At 36.9% G+C, this 18,395-nt stretch overlaps 1 protein-coding gene across 4 annotated transcripts in view; it reads right to left on the bottom strand.

Annotated features, from left to right (window-relative positions):
- Window positions 1-18,395, bottom strand: part of NAA35 (N-alpha-acetyltransferase 35, NatC auxiliary subunit) — a 97,791-nt gene that overhangs the window by 68,329 nt on the left and 11,067 nt on the right. For all 4 annotated transcript variants that reach the window (XM_032392959.1, XM_032392957.1, XM_032392961.1 and 1 more), the window contains exons 3-6: window positions 17,231-17,264; window positions 13,404-13,518; window positions 11,909-11,983; window positions 11,103-11,270 (exon numbers count right to left, since the gene is read on the bottom strand). In XM_032392959.1, the coding sequence (XP_032248850.1) occupies window positions 11,103-11,270; window positions 11,909-11,983; window positions 13,404-13,518; window positions 17,231-17,264 (392 nt within the window). The remainder of the gene's footprint in view (window positions 1-11,102; window positions 11,271-11,908; window positions 11,984-13,403; window positions 13,519-17,230; window positions 17,265-18,395) is intronic.

The following is an 18,395-nucleotide window of genomic DNA, read 5'->3' as shown; positions in this document are numbered from 1 at the left end:
CTTGACTGTACTAATAATGTAATATTCTAATAAAGTAAAATTTTTTTCAACCCCTTCTAAAACAACAATTACAGTATATCGGTTACAACTTACTACTGCTTTAAAAATTCATTTCACAGATAAAGTACTTTGCATAAAGATTTCAGATGCTCCTGAAATGACTTGATTCATTCAACCAAACCTGAGTACCTTCTACAGACTAGATACTGAGTAACACAATAAAGCTACAAGGGTAAAACATGCCCACAGATGATTCAGATTAAGACTTCAATTTAAATGTCTACTAATAAGTGGCTTGTAATTTACTGTATATACAATGGAATACAAATGATAGTAACAGCTAACATTATTAAGTACTTACTATGTGCCAAGCACTGTTGTAAACATTTTACTTGTATTAACTTCATTAACCCTCAAAATAATGCTCTGAGATGGGGACTATTACAAACTATATTTTATAAATGAGGACACTGAGGCATAGAAACTTAAATTCCCAAACACCACAAAGCATATAAGTGACAGAGAAAGAACACAAACTTAGGTGATATCAATCCCCAGAGGCTATACTTTTTAAACTTTTTTATTTTGAAAAAATTTCTGAATACAAAAATAGTACAGAGAAGTTCCATATTCCTCCCCCATATTCTTCAAATAACATTTTACCACATTTGCATTATCATTCTCTATACTTTTTCTTACACATTTGAGACTAAGTTATAGAGTGTGATGCCCCCTTATCTCTAAATACTTCAGTGTGATTTCCCAAAACCATAAATCATTCTTTTACATAACCATGGTACAATGATCAAATTTGGAAATTCATATCTCTTTAATGTGGGGCATTTCCTTGGTCCTTATCTTTCATGCCCTGACATTTTGGAATAGTACAGGCTGAAGTTATTATTTTTTTTTTTTTTCTAAAGATTTTATTTATTTATTTGAGAGAGAGAGAATGAGAGCGAGTACATGAGAGGGGGGAGGGGCAGAGGGAGAAGCAGACTCCCCGCTGAGCAGGGAGCCCGATGCGGGACTCGATCCAGGGACTCCAGGATCATGACCTGAGCCGAAGGCAGTCGCCCAACCAACTGAGCCACCCAGGCGCCCTGGGCTGAAGTTATTTTTAACGACTACATCCCTCAGTATGGGGTTGCCTTATGTTTCTCCAAGATTAAATCCAATTTATGTCATATTTAATAGGAATACCACAGAAGTGATGTTGTGTTCTTCTCGTGGAGCATTGTATCTGGAAGCACATGATGCTGAACCGTCCCGTTATTGGTGATATTAAGTCTGGCCATTTAGCTAAGGTGGTATCTGCCATGTTTCTTCACTGTAAACGAATCATTTTCCCTTTGTAATTAGTATCTTGTGGGAAGATACTTGGAGGCTAGGTACAAAACCTGTGCTTGTTATACTTTTGTTTACTAGTTTTAGCATCCTTTAATAATTCTTGCCAGAAATAATTATTCAAAACCTGTACTCTTAACCTAAAGCTATGCAGCCAATAAAAAACAATGAGGTAGCTCTCTACCTACAATATATTGGTACATACAGAAATCTATTCTCTATTGTCTATAGAAAAAAGTTGCAAATAGTTTACATAATTCCATCATGTTAAGTAAAATACACGTGTATACATATTATAGAAAATATCTGGAGAAATACACACCAAATGAGTAACAGTGTTTACTCTTTGCCAGGCAAACCAAAACTTTTATAATTTATTTATCTTTGTATTAAAAAATATATTTGGTTGCAAATAAGAGGAAAATCCAACTACAGTGACTTAAGTGATGCATACTTACTTATATCATGCCAAATAACAGGAATATCAGAAGTACTCTTTCTGCTTCACCATCCTAAGCTCTGAGGCTGTCTTAGATTTACATGTTGACCAAATGAAGCAGGACCTACCTCCAAATATCACATCCATGTTCAAAAAAAAAAAAAGACAGGAGAAGGGGTACACCGTAAGGGGTGCACCATACCATTATTACTCAAACTGGCATACTACTGAGAGTAAAAGGGGATGCTATTAATAACTACACCAGGATAAAAGGTGCCAAGTAGGACTGTTCCATGCAAGCCAGTATGTAGGCACCAGCTGTAACAGAAGAATGTGCTAAGAAGGGCAGAGAAGAAAACTGAAGTCTGTATGGGCAAGTCAGGAGACTGGGATCCAAGTCTAAAGATAAGTAGGACTTTTTCTTAAAAAGGAGAAAAGGCATTTGAGCCAGGAGGAGCATTCTTAGTCTCCCTCCCACCCTCACCCTGCACAGCAAAGCAATATATGCCTATCATTACAGGTGCAAATACCCAGCAGTACCTGCCGCAGTGCCTGGCACTAATTAAACAAATAAATAAATTAAACATATAAACAGTATCAGTCAAGGATACTTTTTTTAAAAGAGCCAGATAATATGTATTTTCTGCTTTACAAGCCAAGTGGTAAAATGGAGATATTATATAGGTACTCATATGACTACTTAAATGTAACTATTTAAAACACAAAAAACGGGCATCTGGGTGGCTCAGTTGGTTAAGCGTCTACCTTCGGTTCAGGTCATGATCCCAGGGTCGTGGGATCAAGCCCTGTGTCAGGCTCCCTGCTCAGTGGGGTGTGTGCTTCTCCCTCTCCCTCTGCCCCCATACTCCCTGGCTCGTGCTCGTGCTCTCTCTGAAGTGAGTAAATAATCTTAAAAAAATTTTTTTAAATTTTAAATTTTTTTTAAAAACACGAAAAACATTCTTAGCTCCAGGGCCATAAAAAACATAGGCAACAGGCTGGGTAGGCCTGCAGGCTGCAGACTGCCAACCTTTGGTTCACAGGACTTCCTGAGGGTTTAGATGTGAGGTATGAGAGAAAGAGAAGAGTCAAGGATGACTCCAAAGTTTTTGTTCTGTACAACTAAAAGAACGGAGCTCCATTTGCTGAGATTGAGGAGACTACAGAAGGAAGAACTTAGGAGGCAATGGGAAAATCAGCAGCTCCATTTTGGAAATGTGATGCCTGAGCTCAACATCCAAGCGGAAAATGTAGAATAGGCAGTAGCATGTGTGAGTCTGAGATTTAGGGAAGTCTATAAAGTCTAAGCTGAGGATACAAACTTAGGCTTCAGTAGCAGAGACAGAATTTAAGTCTATGAACCTGCATGAGATCATCAGGGGAATGAGTACAGAGAAGAGGTGTAAAGATAGGGCCTGAGCCACACCAGTGTTTAGAACTGTGCTGACCAATATGGCCATCACACAGCCAATTAAGTAGTGAACACCTGAAATGTGGATAGTTCAAACTGAGATGTGCTGTAAGTGCAACATACATATCACACTTAGAATACTTGCTACAAAAAAAATTTAATTTTACATCTCATTAATTTTTATTTAAATTCAAGTTAGTTAACATATAGTGTATTATTAGTTTCAGGGTAGAGTTTAGTGATTCATCAGTTGCATATAACACCCAGTGCTCATTACATCAAGTGCCATACTTAATGCCCCTTACCCAATTACCCCATCCCCCCACCCACTTCCCCTCCAGCAACCCTTTGTTCCCTATAGTTAAGAATCTCTTGGGGTGCCTGGGTGGCTCAGTGAGTTAAGCGTCCGACTCTTGATTTCAGCTCAGGTCATGATCTCAGGATCTTATGATCAAGTCCCACATTGGGTTCTGTACTCAGTGTGGCATCTGCTTCTTGCCCTCTCTCTCTTCCCCTCCCCCTGCTCGAGCGCACACTCTCTCTCTAAATAAATAAATCTTAAAAAAAAAAAAAAAATCTCGGGGCGCCTGGTTGGCTCAGTCGGTAAGCGTCTGTCTTCAGCTCAGGTCATGATCCCACGGTCCTGGGATCGAGTCCCGCATCGGGCTCCCTGCTCAGCAGGGAGTCTGCTTCTCCCTCTCCCACTCCCCCTGCTTGTGTTTGCTCTCTCTGTGTCAAATAAATAAAATCTTAAAAAAAGTCTCTTACGTTTTGCCTGTTTTTATTTTTCCTTCCCTTCCCCTATGTTCATCTGTTTTGTTTCTTAAATTCAATGAGTGAAATGAGTGAAATCATATGGTATTTGTCTTTCTCTGACTGATTTACTTCTCTTAGAATACACTCTAGTTCCATCCACATTGTTGCAAACGGCAAGATTTCATTCTTTTTGATGGCTGAGAAATATTCCATTGTATGTATATGTGTGTATATACACACACACACACACACACACACACACACACACACACACACACTACATCCTCTTTATCCATTCATCCGTCAATGGACATCTGGCTCTTTCCATATTTTGGCAATTCTCATTAATATTTTATAAATGATTATATACTGAAATATTATTTTAGATATACTGGGCTACATAAAATGTTATAAAAATTTCACCCATAGGCTACTAGAACATTTTAAATGATGTATATGGCTTCCATTCTGTATCAGACAGTGTTGGCTTAGAGAATGAGATGACAAACAAGAACTAGTGAGGCAGGAAATCAGGGAAAAAGAGCATCTTAAAAGCCAAGAAAATAACTTGTTTCAAGTATGGACTCCATGTCAAAAATCTGATGACCAATCAAGTTTAAGACCAAATATTAACCAATGGGTTTAGCAACTCTGAGGTCTTAGATGACCATGATGACGAAGTTTTGGTGGATTACTATTCAAAGCCTGACTAGAGTGGATTCAAGAGAGAATGGACACCTCTTAAGGATTCTGGCTGAAAAGAACTGCATAATATGGAGCAGAAGCTAAAGTTATGTTATGCCAAGAAATGGTATTTTTAAGATGGAGGAAGAAAAGCCATGCTAACATGCAGATGGGAATGATCCAGTAGAGGGGCAAATTCATTATGCAAGGGACAGAGGGGAGAATTGCTAGAGGAATATTTTTTAATAAGACAGGGTATGGAATCCAATGCACAAGCAGAAGAGATCACCCTTAGATAAGAGAGAAGGTTCTTCTAGATAGCCAGAAGGGCCAAGAACACAGAGCACCTGTGCAGGTAGGTGAGATTACTTCCATTTATTTAGTGCAGTAGGAAGGTAGGTTTGCTTCAAGTGAGGATGGTGAAAGTGTTAGAAGTCTGAGAGGGAGAGTGAATGACGTAGGGAAGGAGCCTGCTTGAAGTTAGTGGTGATGAACTGAAAGTAGGACCAATCAGTGTGAATGTTTTTTTCTCTAGTCACACTGAGATGTGCAAGTAGAAAGACAGAGTAGATAGAGGGCTAGACTCAACTAGAATTGAGGTACAATAAGGCAAGAGAGACAGAGAGCTGAAAGTGTAGGCAAGGGAGTAACTGTAATGAAGGAAGATGGATTTAAAGTGAGAAAAGAGAGTCAAAAGGGTAATGACAGTAAAAAAGTGATATAATAAACTGGAGTCCAAGTAGGGGTGAACTGTAGGAGTCAGAACACAAGCAACATAGAAACACGTGGTGGTCTGAGAATAGGATACTCCAAACTGAGATCAGTAAAGGGTTGTAATGACCAAGCCTAAAGTATAGTCATTAGAAAGAAAAATCCTAAAAATTTCCAAAGAAAAAACATGGGTCACATATAAAAGATCAGGATGGCAACACTAAAATTAAGAGTCATTGGAATAATGCCTAAAAGATTCTGAGGAAAATGATTTTCCAACCTAAAAATCTATTACAACCAAACTTTTAATCAAGCGTGAGAGTAGGGAAGACATTTTCAGACATGCAAGTTCTCAAAAAACAATTCCCTCCCTGTCTCTGCCCATGGAACTGGAAATGCTATACCACACAAATAATAAACTAAGAAAAATAAATGAAATCCAGATAACTAGGAAACTAACAACAAAGAAAGGGAAATGGAATTCCCAGGAGAATAGAACCTGGGATCACAGCTGCACAGTGGACCTAGAAGGCAACTGATCCAGTCTGAAGCTAGAGAATAAAGGAGCTAAGAAAAAGAATTTTAAAAAATATATAGACTGATAGACTATCTCATTATGTTTCATAATAATGGGAGGGGAAGAATCAAGGAGAAGTACACAGAAAACTAAGCAAACCAGAAAGAGGCAGTTATCACCTTCAAGAAAAATAAAAATTTGTATGAGAAAGGAAATGTATGCTTACACCACTCTGGCTCCTCTGTCATTAGCATTTATACAATCACAGTAATGTCAACACTGAATAATGACTTAACCAAAACCGAATTACTATTGGGGTACAGGAGGGGGTAATATGTGAATGCCAGTTATAAACTAAAAATGTGCTGACATATCCTAGTTAAAAACTGTTAAAACTGAAAAAAAAATTGTTAAAACTGTATAAAATTGTATAAATTAACTGTATAAAATTGTTTATATCTAGAAATGAAAATATAAGTCTATTATCCAGAAATATGGAAATAAATAGTGGGAAAAAGCTAAACAGAATTTAATATTATTATGGAATGAGTAAGGAAAGAACACAGAACTACAATTTTCCATCTTATATCCTATGGGCTACTTGATTTTGCATAATATATACAGGTATTATTACTTTTTATTAGAACACCCACTCCAGGAAAAATTTTCAAAGAGCAAAACTGAACATGACCAGATTACCTACTTTTAAGATGGTAGCTAAGTGGTAGTCAAGTAGAGAGTGGCCTAGAGGGAAAGACTGGGCCAGAAAGAGAAGTGCAGACACACTCTCAAGAACCTAAATCCGAAGCTGACAAAAGCTCAAACTAAAGCAGGAACAATCAGAGAAGGAAAAGCTTCAAAAGGTTGAAGACACTTGCAAGGTAAAAATAAAAGATTTCAATTAGATAACCCTGTAGATACCATTCTGCAAGATGCAGAATGCAAGAGGATCAGTGGTTTGATAGGGGAACACTGGTTCCCATTTTGCACATGTATACAGGATATTAAGAAAGACACATGTCTCTAGTTCAGAAGTAAAAACAAAGCAGACACACATCTGAGGACAAAATATACCAGCACCTAGGAACTGCAGAAGCAGCCATTTCAAAGAAATGATTTGTTTATTACAGTTTATTCTTATTCATTACCAGGTCTCTTAAGGACTTTCAGTAGGCAATCAATTCTTTTTCTAATTATAAAAACAAGACATACTCATCTGGAAAAATCTGAAAAGTTTACAGAAACAAGAAAACACAATTTTTCCAGCCCAGGAGCTTTATACTTCTTTCCAGTCTTATTTTTACATAGTTGGTTATACTGTGTGCTGCTTTCCTAACCCTTTAAAGTATACACTCTCCCATGTTTTAAAGATTTTATTTGAGAGAAAGCACGTGCGCACAAGAAGGAGGGAGGGGCAGAGGGAAGAGGGAAGAGGGAGAAGCAGGCTCCCCAATGAGCAAGGAGCCCTTCTTGGGGCTCGATCCCAGGCCCCTAAGATCATGAACTGAGGCAAAGGCATCTGCTTAACCCACTAAGCCACCCAGGCACCACACTCCCCCATGATTTTAAACACTGTTTTCACTATCATAACTCTATATAATAAATTATGTGTAATAAATTATCCATAATTTACTTCAAGCAAACCCTAATGGTGGCATTTTGGTTGTTGCCAACTTTCACTATTAAAAACTGATTAAAGTGTTTTCACATAAAGTATCCACATTTCTAATCATTTAAGGCTGACTTCTAAAGATGAATTAGTTTCAGTTGTGCTAATGCATACTCCCACTAATAAAAACCAAATGACAACTTACTGCATCTTTACCAATACTGAATATTCATTTAAAAATATATTTGATAGATGAAAAATGAATTATTTTAACTGTATTTCTTGGATGAACTGAGACTAAATTTTTAAATGCTATGGTCATTTATTCCCCTCCTCCATGAGTAAGCTGTTTATTTTACTGCCTATTCATCTGGGCTTCAGTATTATGCTTTATTTGAATGAGATTTTAACACAGAAATATAGATTATTTTTGTTACCTAGATTTTTTTGAAAAAAATTTTCTATCAGCTTTTTCCTATTGGTACTTTCCTTTATGATTTCTCCCATTTGTAAGTCCTTCATCCAGAGAATATGCAGAATTTCAATTATAATTACTTACATTACAGAAAAATTTTCATTTACTTTTAAAACAAACTCATTCAGGCACATAATAAAAATTCCAAAAGCACAAACAAGTATATCCCAACCCTCAAGATTCCAGTTACCTTACTATAATGAAGATTTAACTACTTCCCATTTTAAAAAAGAAACCTATACATACTTTCCTATACCTGACTTATTTTACTTTATTTTGGAGGTCTAATCTTACTTGTACACATAAACCTACCTCCTTCTTTGTAAAGGGCGCATAATACTCCACTGTATGAAGGTAGCATCACTTAACAAGTCTCCTATTGATGGACATTAAGGTAGTTTCTAGACTTTCATTACTACAAACAAAACTATAATTAATGTCCTTGTACATAAATCTATGTACACAGCACAGATTTGTAGAACAAATTCCTAAAAGTGAACCAGCTGTGGTAAGTCATATACATTTTAACTTATGATATTACCAACTGCTCTTTAAAACAGTTGTGTGAGTTTATAATACCATAAAAATGTTTGAGTCTTGCTTACAGTGAAAACCTGAGCCCTGACTAATAAATGTGGGGGGGAGGTGCTAAGGTGAGAAAATCATCATTTTGCAGCCATCACAGTGAAGATTAGTCCACACAAGCATCAGTGTATGCTAAATCTAGGGGAAAGATTTTAATGAGCAGGATATTTGTATGACCTTAAAGAGTTTCCTTATGGAAGGCTTATTACATGCCAGGAGAGAAAACAGTAACCATATCAGAAAACACCCTGGAACAAAATAACATCACCACTGAGGGGGCAGACGCATACTGTATGCCTCAGCAGTGACACCAGGAGGAGGACACAATATCATTTACATCATATTCCTACCAGGATTGCATATTCTAAATGTAATCAGGAGAAAAAACACACAAACCCCAAGTGAGGAACATTATTAAAAAAGACAAACCAGGAGAGGCCTGTGTTCTCCAAAAACATCAATGACATGGAGACAAAGAAAGGCAGAGGAACTGCTATAGACTAAAGGATACTAAAGAGGCAACTAAATGCAGGACATGATTCTAGACTGGCTCCCGAACCGCAGGGAAAAAAAAAACACTAAGAAGGATATTACTGGGTCACCTGACAGGAACAGAATATGGAGAGTGGACTGTTATTACAAATTCACTGAGGTTGATAATTGTGCTGTAGTTGTGTATGAAAGTACCTTTTTTCTTAGGAGACGCACACTGAGAAGTGTTTGTGGGGAGAAGGTCATAATGTATGCAACTTACTCTCCACCGATTCAAGGAAAAAACATACATACCTGAGAGAGAAATTGAGAAAGTAAATGGGACAATGGATTAATAGCAGCTGAATCAAGGTGAGGGATATATACTGTTCTTTGTGCTGTCACTATAACTTGTTAATTTGAATTTAAAGATTAAAAAGAGGGAAGCAATGACTATTCGTCTCTTTCTCACACACAGCACATGTTGAGTGCCTGTTTCTCACCCTCATCGATAAGTACATTACACAAAATTTCTAATCTTTGCCAATAATGGGTAAAAAATGGTATCTTCAGTTTTAATCTGCATGTCTCTTAAGTTACATATCTTATGTTTAAAGGCCATTTCATTTTCTATAAACTACCTTCTGTCTTTTTAACAACTTTTTTTACACTTAAAATATTTCATCTATCTGCAATTTATTTTGATGTTGTCATAGACTGAATGTTTGTGTCCCCCCAAAATTCATATGTAAGTCCTACCACCCACTGTGATGGTATTAGGAGGTGGGGCCTCAGGGAGGTGATTAGGTCATGAGGGCAGAGCCCTCACGGATGGGATGAGCGCCCTTGTAACAGAGACCCAGAGAGCTCCTGTGCACCCTGTGCCAAGTGAGGACTCCGGGCAAGGATAACCGTCTAGGAACCACAAGGCAGGCCCTCACAAGCCACCGAAGCTGCTGGTGCCCTGATCGTGGACTTGTTAGTCTCCGGAACTATGAGAAATAAACTTCAGTTTACAAACCACTCCATCTATGGTATTCTGCTATAATAACCCAACAGATTAAGGGAGACATAAAATGATGATAAGTTAATTTTCAAGGGTGCTAACCAACTACTATAGCCCTGTTTGCTAAATGAATCCTTTCTCTGCCCTAGGATTAGGATTTTTGATGTCCTTTCGGTGTGGTGTGAGAATATAAGTATTTAATAATATATATATCTCTTCTCACTTAACTTGAACTAATCTTTTTAAAATTTTCATGGAAATGGGTAAGGTTTTCCATGATACCCACAGCAATTAAAATAAGTAGCTACCTAACCAATGAGTGTGTAAAAAGTAGACAGTATTTCATACACAACTCACAAGCTGTATATTCAAATGTGAAGTCATATTAGCTGTATTATTCTCACATTATTAATATAAATTTAGAAAAGCTATACATATTATAGACTGAACCACTGTAGGAGACTAAGATATTTATTTTGGATCAGTAACAGTGTTAAAAAGAAACATAAGTTTCAACAAAAGGAAGAATTAAAAATACTTATCAATAATTTTAAATGCTATCATAGTTCCCCTTAAAATTATTAGTGCCTGAAACCTTATTTTTTCTCATAAGGAGAAAAACATCTTTCCATGTCTAAAACTCACAACACTTCCTCAGGGCAAAGTACTTTGTACAAACTGGAAGAATATGTTTATACCCTAAAATATTCTTTATACCTTTGTTTTCCTTAGCTCCCTCTTAACCAAAGAAAGTATAGCACTTCTGTGTTATAATTTATAAGAGACTTGAGGGAAGAAGCTGTGTCTTCTATTCTCTTTGTGAATTCCCACAATACCCAGAACAAAATACTCTGCACATAATGGATACTCAATGAATGGTACTGACGGAAAGAACATATACTGAAACTAAAGTTCTTTCTCTGAACTGGTTCACTTCAGCCAATATATTTGTAAACAGCACAGCATCACTTTTAAAAACTGTTTTTAACTATATTTGTTGATAAAAATATATATCATATGATCATTTAAATATATCACAATTAATAAAGTGGTCAATGAGCTTCAGGAATTCTCATATTACAAAATCTTACCTCTTCGAAAACAGCAGCTTTATTTACTTTTTCCCTTGCAATGTCACAGATTTTCAGGATTCCCAGAGCAAAAGCTTTCATGGCAGGATCTTCTATAAAGTCTGGATTGTGAATGTAAAGGCACGTAAATACTGTCTGTGCCAAGGAATGGCCTTCTAACCATGTTATCTATAAAGAAATAAATGTATGTGTATGTTTAAGACAACACAGAGAGCCTGCAAAGTCTAAATTGACCCAAGAGTCAAGGGCTAGACTGCCACAGACCCAAATAAATGTACTATTAATCATGGCATTTCAAAGATGATTAAAGGGAAAGTCAGAAGAGACAACAGAATTACAATTCACTTTCACTGACTAAAGTTTTTCAAGAATCATTACCATAAATACGATTAGCTATCTAACGGAAGCATTCTCATATAGAATTCAGTTTGCAATATACTTGGAGATTAATGAAATTAGAATGCTGCCTTACATACCATCCAAAAGTAATCAATTCCACAATGGAGTCAATCAAAATCCATAAGGTAGGGAATTCACAGAGTCAATCAAAATCCATAAGGTAGGGAATTCACAATTTTAGAACTAACCAGTCCTTAGCCACTCATTTTTCTTTTTCATACTCACTACTACTAGAGACTACTACTACTACTACTACTGCTAGTCAAGAGCATCACATCCCACCTAGATTACTGCAAGAAACTGCACAAGTTTTCCTGCCTTCTGTCTCTAAGTCAATAATCCCCAACCAGGAAACTTTCTGGGAAGTGACAGTTTTTAGATTAACCAAGTGTTATTTCAACTCTTACCAAACAGCAAAAACAAGTATCCATTATCCCTATCAATTCAGGCAAGGTGAGGTCTTTAATTTTAATGGTGCCATCCTAAAAATGAGGAGAAATAGGACATATGAGAAGTTTTTTTTTTTACAAATTTATGGTTTCTATGTCCAGTAGCATTTTCTCTTCCAAAAATTAGATTTTAAAAATAAAAATTCTAGAACTATATCATCACCTGATAAAAACTAAGATACCAACTCTGTATTCGATCTTCAATAAGAAAAATCAAAGCCTCTTAATTTGAAACAGATTAAAGGCCTTTACAAAGAAACAAAAAGTCAAACCAACAAGTATTTAAAAAACAGTTCAAATTAGTTTTAAGTATTAATAAACATTAATCATTTTAGGATCAAAACTATTTACAAAGAGAAAAGTAAACTTTTTTTTTTTTTAATTATTTGAGAGAGAGAAAGAACGTGCATGCGCACAGGGTACAGGGAAGGAGAGGGAGAGAGAGAACCTCAAGCAGACTCCCCAGTGAGTGTGGAGACCAACGCAGGGCTCAACCTCAAGACCCTGAGATCATAACCTGAGCCAAAATCAAGAATCAGATGCTTAACTGGACTGAGCCAGCCAGGTGTCCCAACCAAACATTTTAAAAAACCCTTCCCTTAACTATACTACTTGTAAATTTTTTTTTTTTTTTTTTTTTTAAAGATTTTATTTATTTATTTGACAGAGAGAGACACAGCGAGAGAGGGAACACAAGCAGGCGGAGGGAGAGGCAGAAGCAGGCTTCCCGCAGAGCAGGGAGCCCGATGCGGGGCTCGATCCCAGGACCCCGGGATCATGACCTGAGCCGAAGGCAGACGCTTAACGGCTGAGCCACCCAGGCGCCCCTGTAAATTTTGTTTAGCAAATCCTTCCTCATAAAATATGCAAAATTAAACTCTGTGTCAACTATGAATAAATTTGTAAGTCAATCCTCACAGTTAAATTCAAATTCACAACCACAAGCACCTTGCTTAATGTATTAATACATAAAATTTAATCCCTTAACCAACTACCCTGGTATTTGAATATATACTGAAATGCTTTCAAAAATTAATGAACAGGGCACCTGGGTGGCTCAGTCAGTTAAATGTCTGCCTTCGGCTCAGGTCATGACCCTGGGGTCCTGGGATTGAGCCCTTCATCGGGCTCCTTGTTCAGCGAGGAGTCTGCTTCTCCCTCTCCCCCGCCCCTCTCCCCACTCGTGCTCTCTCTTACTCTCTCTCTGAAATAAAATCTTTAAAAAAAATTAATAAACAGACACACAAATTTAGAGCAAGCTTGTAATGAAGACTTTGAACAATTTACAGATTTTACAGATTTCAAAAGAGGTAACTAAAGGTTATAACCAATTTTTATTTATATACCTGAGATAATCTTAAAAAATTATACTTTAGTACGCCAAGTTTGATTTTCATTGTTTTAACATATGAAATAACAAATGATAAAACACAAAAAGCACAATGGTAATTACCTTGATAGCTTGTTCAAAATTGAGAACTTTTCGATTAACTTGGTTTCCAATCATGCCAGCATCCATCTTGGGATCCATCATTTCAATGGCAGACATGGCTTCAAAAAGGCCAAATCTGCAAATAAAAAAATTGACCAAATTGTTTTTGAACCAGTTAAGTTTATCCAGATTACCACAATGATATAAAATTATAGTGCTTTAAATAACTATGGTATTCTATGTATTTAGTCTTCCCAATTTGCTACCACTTCTATTTCAATTAAATAGAAACATAACATAAAAATTATTCCATGTATTTGTCACTCAAATTATTTTACATGCACTGCGGGGGAGAAAAGAAAACAAAAAATGTTTTTTGTGTTTCCTTCAAAATGTTGCACATTAGAAATTTTGGAAAAAAGATCAACTGATCTATAATGGATTTCACTTTGCCTTCTTTAATTTTCTCAATGTTGGAATAATCATCAAACATTTTCTTTAGATCTTGAATAATAGTAATAATGTGGCACATTACTGTCTGTAATGCCCAAAGTTCTGGCAATAACATAATGAAAAATAATCCAGGAATCCTCTTATTTGTGGCTGGTTTTTATGGCTTATTAGCCATAAAAGCAGATAGTTGTGATGCACTGTGGACTAGTTAGTAAGCGTATCGTTAATGGAGAAATGCCTCAAAAAAATGCGACAGGAACAAAAAAAGCTTAAAAGAAAGTCTGACAGGTGATGAAGCTACTGACTTCATATTTTGCTTAGTCTAAGCTACTAGATTACCAGGAAAATCAAGACATCTACCTTGCTACACTAAATCATTTCTCTCAGAAAGGCAGCAAGACATCAAAACCAGCTTTGAGACAGACTCTTCCCTGCAATCCCTCAAATCTCTTAATGCTTCAAGATAATCTGACAAGATCGGGGCGCCTGGGTGGCTCAGTCGGTAAGCGTCTGCCTTCGGCTCAGGTCATGATCCCAGAGTCCTGGGATCGAGCCCCGCATCGGGCTCCCTGCTCTGCTGGAAGCCTGCTTCTCCCTCTCCCACTCCCCCTGCTTGTGTTCCCTCTCTCAGTGTCTCTCTCTCTCTGTCAAATAAATAAAATCTTTAAAAAAAAAAAAGCTAATCTGACAAGATGAACATATTATTGAAGACAACTCTAGTCTATGCTAATCAAAACCCAAATGGTATTTTTCAAAGAGATTGTCAAGCCAAAACGGAAAACATGCCAAAATGGAAAACATGCAAAAATGGAAGAGAATTTTTCAACAAAAACAATAGAGATTCATCAAATATCAAAGATATTCTAAGATATAATAACTGAAAGCATTCTAGAATACACAGGTCAAGAGCAAACAGCCCCAAACCCATTTCTGTAGGAATTATATTTGGTAAAAGTAGAATTTCGGGGCACCTAGGTGGCTCAGTCATTAAGTGTCTGCCTTCAGCTCAGGTCATGATCCCAGGGTCCTGGGATCAAGCCCCGCATCGGGCTCCCTGCTCAGCAGGAAGCCTGTTCTCCCTCTCCCACTCCCCCTGCTTATGTTCCCTCTCTCGCTGTTTCTCTGTCAAGTAAATAAATAAAATCTTAAAAAAAAAAAAAGAATTTCAAAGTACTGAAAAATAGTGGGTTAATCAATAAATACCATTGAGACAAGTGGCTAACCATTTGGAAAAAAGTGAAATCTTTGATTTACACAATTTCAAAAAGTAAACTGCAGGCAGATTTAAGTTCTAAACCTAAAACAAGCAAACAAACAAATGACTCTTCAATAATTTACAAAACTAGTTTATATGTGCCTATAATAAACCATAGCTGGAACTCCGTAATTATCTAGGCTGGATATTTTTAATATAATTTTCAAAAAGTTATCCAGAATACAACTACCTGGTACATATAAATAAGGCAAGCAGTCCAAAAAAAAAAAAAAAGAGGCAAACAACAGGAATGGACAATTTGCAAAAGAAAAAATGTGTATTAATAATAACAAGGTGAAAAGCTGCTCAAATTCAAAAGTAATCAGGTAATGCAAAACAAAACAATGAGGAATTTCTCTGGCCATTCAGAAAGTTTTAAAAATATATTTAGTTTACTCTCATATACTGTTGGTGGGAGTGTAAATTGATACACACTTTTGTTTAGGAAAGTCTGGCTGAACCCATTAAAATCCAGTCATTTGATTCCTAGGCTTCCATCCTAAAAATTATTTGTACATGTATACAAAAAGGCTTGTAAAAATTAAATGTCTTCAATTTTCCCATGTTACCAAAAATATTGCAATTTAAATGTCCATCAATACAAACCAACAGTTAAAATGAACAAGGTAGAACTTATATACTAACAGAGAATGAGCTCCAAGATACACTGAATTGGGAAGGAATTTTCAAAATACATACTGTAGATTCGTACTTACAATTAACTAATTTTACAGATTTTACTAATGTATGTAAATATATTTATAGGTCTAGAAAGACATGCAACAATCTGGTAATAGTTATCATCTCTGGGCAAAGAACAGGCATGTGGGGGAGTGGGGGCAGTGTCATGGGAAGTTTTTGTTTCATCTCTGATGTCTGAATTAGTTTAAAACAAAGTATCCACTTATTACAAGAGAACAACTAAATCAAGTTTTTAATGGCACAACTAAAACCCTAGACTAGTGAGGTATCTGCCTAATTAGTAAAGCTCTATGGAAACTATAGTAGCATTAAGTTAGCTATTCCATTCATTCAACAAATTCCAGGAGCACCTAATATGTTCTAAGCATGGTTCTAGGTACTTAGGATACATGAGTGAGCAGAACAAATTTGCCTGCCTTATTATATCCAGTGGAAGGAAACAGAGAATAAACAATAAAGATAAAAAGTTACATAGCATGTTAGAAGATTGTATGCTAGGGATAAAAGACAAGACAGCTAAGGGAGATATGAATCACAAAAATATAACTTTACTAAATAGATGGTCCGGGGAGGCTGCTGGCAATCATGTTCCCTGGGCTGAACCCAAAAACTTGGGGAAATGAAGAGAGCTTGGTCCCTCCAGCTAACTTCTTTCAAATCTTGTTCCACAGTCAGGAGCCACACTCTTTCCTGCATTAGCTTGTGATATGGTTTCATTATAGCTTTCCTAGAACTGCAGGCAGCACCAGTGTAGTTGGTCCCTGGATCAGCAGCATCAACCTCATCAGGGAACTTGGCGGAAATGCAACTTCTGTGGTCCCACGCCAGACCTAAAGAAGGAACTCTGGGGGTGGGGCCCAGCAACATGTGTTTTCAATGTGTGGGATGATTCCAATTCACACTAGAGTCTGAGAAGAACTAAATTTCAGGGTCTACCCTTGCTTCCCGAATGTCCAATCTCGGCCACTAATTTAACATTTAATATTTCTAACCTTGAAATTGATCTGGCCAGAGCAGTATGGGAACTGAGGCTATCTATGGTAGTATAAACAGAATCAAGCACCTCTCTTTTTTCACCTTTCCAGGGATTCTCGATCTACTTTCATCCAGCCATTATCTCACTTATCTCTGGTAATCAACCAGCCTATTATAGATAACATACAGCCTGTTAACTTTTCTTCAAGAAATTCCACATCCTATATATCTAACTCTCAAGGAAAGGACCATGAGGCACAGTTTCACTAAGTCCAACCATTTCATATCACAACTAGGGTCAGCTGCCCCAAAATAACTCATCAATGTTAAAAATATATTTATAATTCATTTTATTTTTACAGCTTTGAAATGTAATATTACCCAGGTCTCAAGGAATACTATTGCACACGAGAAAAAACATAGAAGTATTAACTACACTATTTCAAATGACACAAATACTTACAGCTTATCATGAAGCAGTTCTCCCAACTTTAATTCTAAAAGAAACAAAGAGAAAAAAAATCCTTTGAATAATACCATCTTAATATTTAAATTTTAATTCTAAGAAAAAAAGTTTTGTTTGAAAAATGGGCTTTCATTAAACTCCATTTTCTAAGAAATTATTATTTGTACTCAATTACTAATATAATGCTTTCTACAGAGTGAATAAACTCTATAAATTGAACTTCTTAGAATTAGCAAGCAACCCACCAGAGGCCAAAAAAATCTAATCAGAATTACCAACCTCATTTTAAGGTATCACTAGTAAATTTCCCCCTAAGTATACTTTTTCACAGAACTGACTGCTATTTCTCAAGTTGTTTTTAAACCACTTGGTGTCATAATCTAACCGCTTTTTGTCCCAGGAACAGTGCCAAAGCTACTTTTTAAAATTACATTTTATTTCAATGTAGAAAACATGAGTAAACAGCTAATCCAAACAGTATTCAACCCCTATAAAACAGGTCCCAACCTTGGCTGCATAATGTTATCAACTCTGGAGCTTGTGAAAATCCCACCATCCAAGCAGCACCCTAAACCAATTAAATTCTAGGGGTGGGACCTCTGCAGTGGTTTTAAAGCACTACAGGTGAGTTCAATGTGCAGGGAAGATGAGAACCATTACCATAACATTTTAAGTAGCTTAAGTATTGATGGTCAAATCTTGTGGAAGGTGCAAAGCACTAGTTTTCAGCAGTTCTCAAAGATGGTCTGGGAACCCAGGTGGTGTCTGTGATATTAGAATTACTTTCATAGTAATATCGGGGCACCTGGGTGGCTCAGTCGGTTAAGCATCCAACTCGGATTTCGGCTCAGGTCATGATCTCAGGGTTGTGAGATTGAGCCCCGTGTTGGGCTCCACGCTGAGTGTGGGGCCTACTTATGATTCTCTCCTCCCTCTGCCCCTCCACCCCCGCTCACTCGTGCACGTATTGGTGAGCTCCTGCTCGCACTCTTTCCCAAATAGATAAAATGTAAAAATTACTTTTATAGTAATACCAAAACATTGTCTTTTTCATCGTGCTGACATTTGCACTGATGATGCAAAAGCAACGCAAAAAGAGGAAAAATAGGGCGCCTGGGTGGCTCAGTTGGTTAAGCGACTGCCTCCGGCTCAGGTCATGATC

This window comes from Phoca vitulina, unplaced genomic scaffold (genome assembly GCF_004348235.1).
Source record: "Phoca vitulina isolate PV1807 unplaced genomic scaffold, GSC_HSeal_1.0 scaffold70, whole genome shotgun sequence".
In the NCBI taxonomy this organism is placed as follows: Eukaryota; Metazoa; Chordata; class Mammalia; order Carnivora; family Phocidae; genus Phoca; species Phoca vitulina.
The sequence above is the reverse complement of the archived record's forward strand: the minus strand, read 5'-3'. Positions and strand labels throughout refer to the sequence as shown.